This window comes from Cucurbita pepo, chromosome 12 (assembly GCF_057944985.1).
Source record: "Cucurbita pepo subsp. pepo isolate OVF chromosome 12, ASM5794498v1, whole genome shotgun sequence".
Lineage (NCBI taxonomy): Eukaryota > Viridiplantae > Streptophyta > Magnoliopsida > Cucurbitales > Cucurbitaceae > Cucurbita > Cucurbita pepo.
The window spans coordinates 10654724-10657313 of record NC_141809.1 but is presented as its reverse complement, the minus strand read 5'-3'; the positions used below and the strand labels follow the sequence as shown (position 1 = coordinate 10657313).

General features: G+C 36.3%; 1 protein-coding gene across 1 annotated transcript; it reads right to left on the bottom strand.

Moving 5' to 3' along the window:
• Positions 1-575: 575 nt before the first annotated feature.
• Positions 576-2212, bottom strand: LOC111807057 (putative O-methyltransferase 3). Its single transcript, XM_023692624.2, has 2 exons — positions 1427-2212; positions 576-1011 (listed from the first exon to the last, which is right to left on the bottom strand). Exons 1-2 carry the CDS (start codon positions 2192-2194, stop codon positions 706-708), a joined length of 1074 nt encoding a protein of 357 aa, XP_023548392.2. The 5' UTR covers positions 2195-2212; the 3' UTR covers positions 576-705.
• Between the last annotated feature and the right edge of the window lie 378 nt (positions 2213-2590).

Here is a 2590-nt window from a genome sequence, read left to right as displayed (position 1 = left end):
ATTTTAAATATTTTTTTAATATAATTGAACTAATTAGATACCAATTATAAAATTTAGAAAAACAAGGTTGAAACTTTGTAAAAAAAACATCGAAAAAAAAAACAAAAATGATTGGAAAGGTTATGTTAATCAACAAAATCTTGTCGTATATGTGGTCAGCAAAATCTTGTCAGCAAAGCTTCCAACGTGGGCGTTAATAAATGTGGCTTTTACCCATCTTCAAATCAGCTTTTAAAAAGATTTTTTTTTTTTTATAAGAGAAATATGTATGAGATAGAAAGTCTTACGTCTGCTAATTCATAAATACTCTCTCCATAATATGTGGTCTTTTGAAAAACTTAAAGCAAAATCATGAGAGTTTATGATCAAAGTAGACAATATCGTACCATTATGGAGGGTGGTGTTAAACTAATATGGTATCAGAGTCATGCCCTAAACGTAGCTATGTCTTGCCATGTCAATATCAAAAGAACTCTCTCCATTGTTACGAGGCCTTTTGGGGAAGCTCAAACAAAGTTGGACAATATTATGCCATTGTGAAGAGTGGTGTTCAACTAACAATATGAACTATATGAGAAAATCATATACTAAATGGATTCCAAACTCGCTATTGTTTAAATTGCAACATCCACATAAAATCACACACTTTCACACGTAAAAACATATAATTCAAACTTGAAATCGTAATACTTAAAAGAGATATAATTATGGATAAATCTCAATTAGAGACCTTAAACCTAATATAGGAAAGATGTTGTAGCCACCAAATCCAGCTTTATAGAACAATTCAGCCCATTCTTTTTCATTTCTTTCTCTTCCACCAACCGTCACCATCATCAACACGTCCCAAAACAGTTGAGTTTCAGTCAACATATCATTCTTAATGTCTTCATCTCTCACCACCAAATCTATTATCATCACTTTCCCTTTCTTTCCATTGCTCGTGATTGCCTCTTTACATCTCTTCAGTATCTTCACACATTCTTCGTCACTCCAATCGTGTAATATCCACTGTATAACGACATGTCGAATTAAATTACAAATTAAAGTGTCAGTTGGATCATGTCATTGTTGGATGATGAAAGTTCCATATCGGCTAATTTAGAGAATGATCGTGGGTTTATAATCAAGGAATACTCTCTCTCCATTGGTACGAGACCTTTTGGGGAAGCCCAAAACAAAGCCATGAGAGCTTATACTCAAAGTGGACAATATCATACCATTGTAGAGAGTCATGTTCGTCTAACATGGTATCAGAGTCATGCCCTAAACTTAGTCGTGTCAATAGATTGGTAAATCCTCAAATATTGAACAAATGACTCCAAAAGAAAAGGAGTCAAGCCTCCTTGAAGGTAATCAAAAAATGATTAAGACTCCAAATAGAATTTACCATCGTGGAGAGTCGTGTTCATTTAATAGTCCTCACCTTCAATAGAATTGCACCAGCGGGTGGGATTTGTTGAAACATGTCCCCTTCAACAAACATCAAATTGTGGCTTCCTTTCAAGTCAGCCACAACTTGGGGAAGGTCAAAAACAACACATTGCATTTGTGGAAAGGCCTCAGCGATGGCTTGTCCAACGGTTCCAGTGCCTCCTCCAACATCCACTAATAACTCAACTCCCTCAAACACACTTTTATATTTCCCCAACAAAACACTCGTCACCAACCTCGCATCACTAGCCATAGCTGCATTAAAAACCATCCCATCTTTTGGTTTCCCACCCATATGCTCCCAAAATTGCTTCCCATGAGCTGTTTCGAATGGGGTTCGATCGCGGTCGTTACGGAGCCAAGTCGATATAAATTGCCATGGATCGACGAGGACTGGGTCGAGCATGGAAAGCAAAAAGGGTGAGAGAGTTAAGGGGTTGTGTTCAAGAAGAAGAAGAGATGAATTGGTGAGTGAGTATGCCACTTCTTGATCATCTCCTTCTTTGCTAGGCTCACGTATAAGGAAGAAGCCAGCGTAGGCCAATATACGCATTAAACGGTGGATGTGTTGGGACTTTTGAGGGTCAACTTGGAGAGATGAAACGAGTTGAGGGAGTGTCATGGGTTGGCCATGGTGGCTGATGGCGTCTGGAATGCGGAGTTGGACGGCGCATTTCAAAGCCATGGAGTTTATGAAGTTGAATATGTGATTCCATATGTGGGCTTGAGCGTTTAGCAACTCCTCGCCTTCCATTGCCATCTCTCTATACCCTTCTTACTCAATATATCAATGCCTTCCTTATGCCAACTCCTATATTTATATACAAATTTCTTCAATAAACAATAATATAATCTTTTTGCGTGTCCACGTTTTAATGTGGTGTTCCCATTTTTTCCTTCTCAACCCTTTCTTTTCACAGGTTGGTTTCCAAATTTGGATCCATCCTATTTTTATAATTTCAAATGGGTTCCCTAGTTGGTAGATTGTCTATTCTCTGTCTTTCATCTATGAATATAAAAAATGTGAATCAAAAAGCTTGAATTAATGAAAAAAAGTTACTAATTTATTTTAAAACATCAAAAAAAAAAAAAAAAAAAAAAAAAAAAAAAAAAAAATCAGAACTTTTAAGATCAGATAATATTTTAATACTAAACT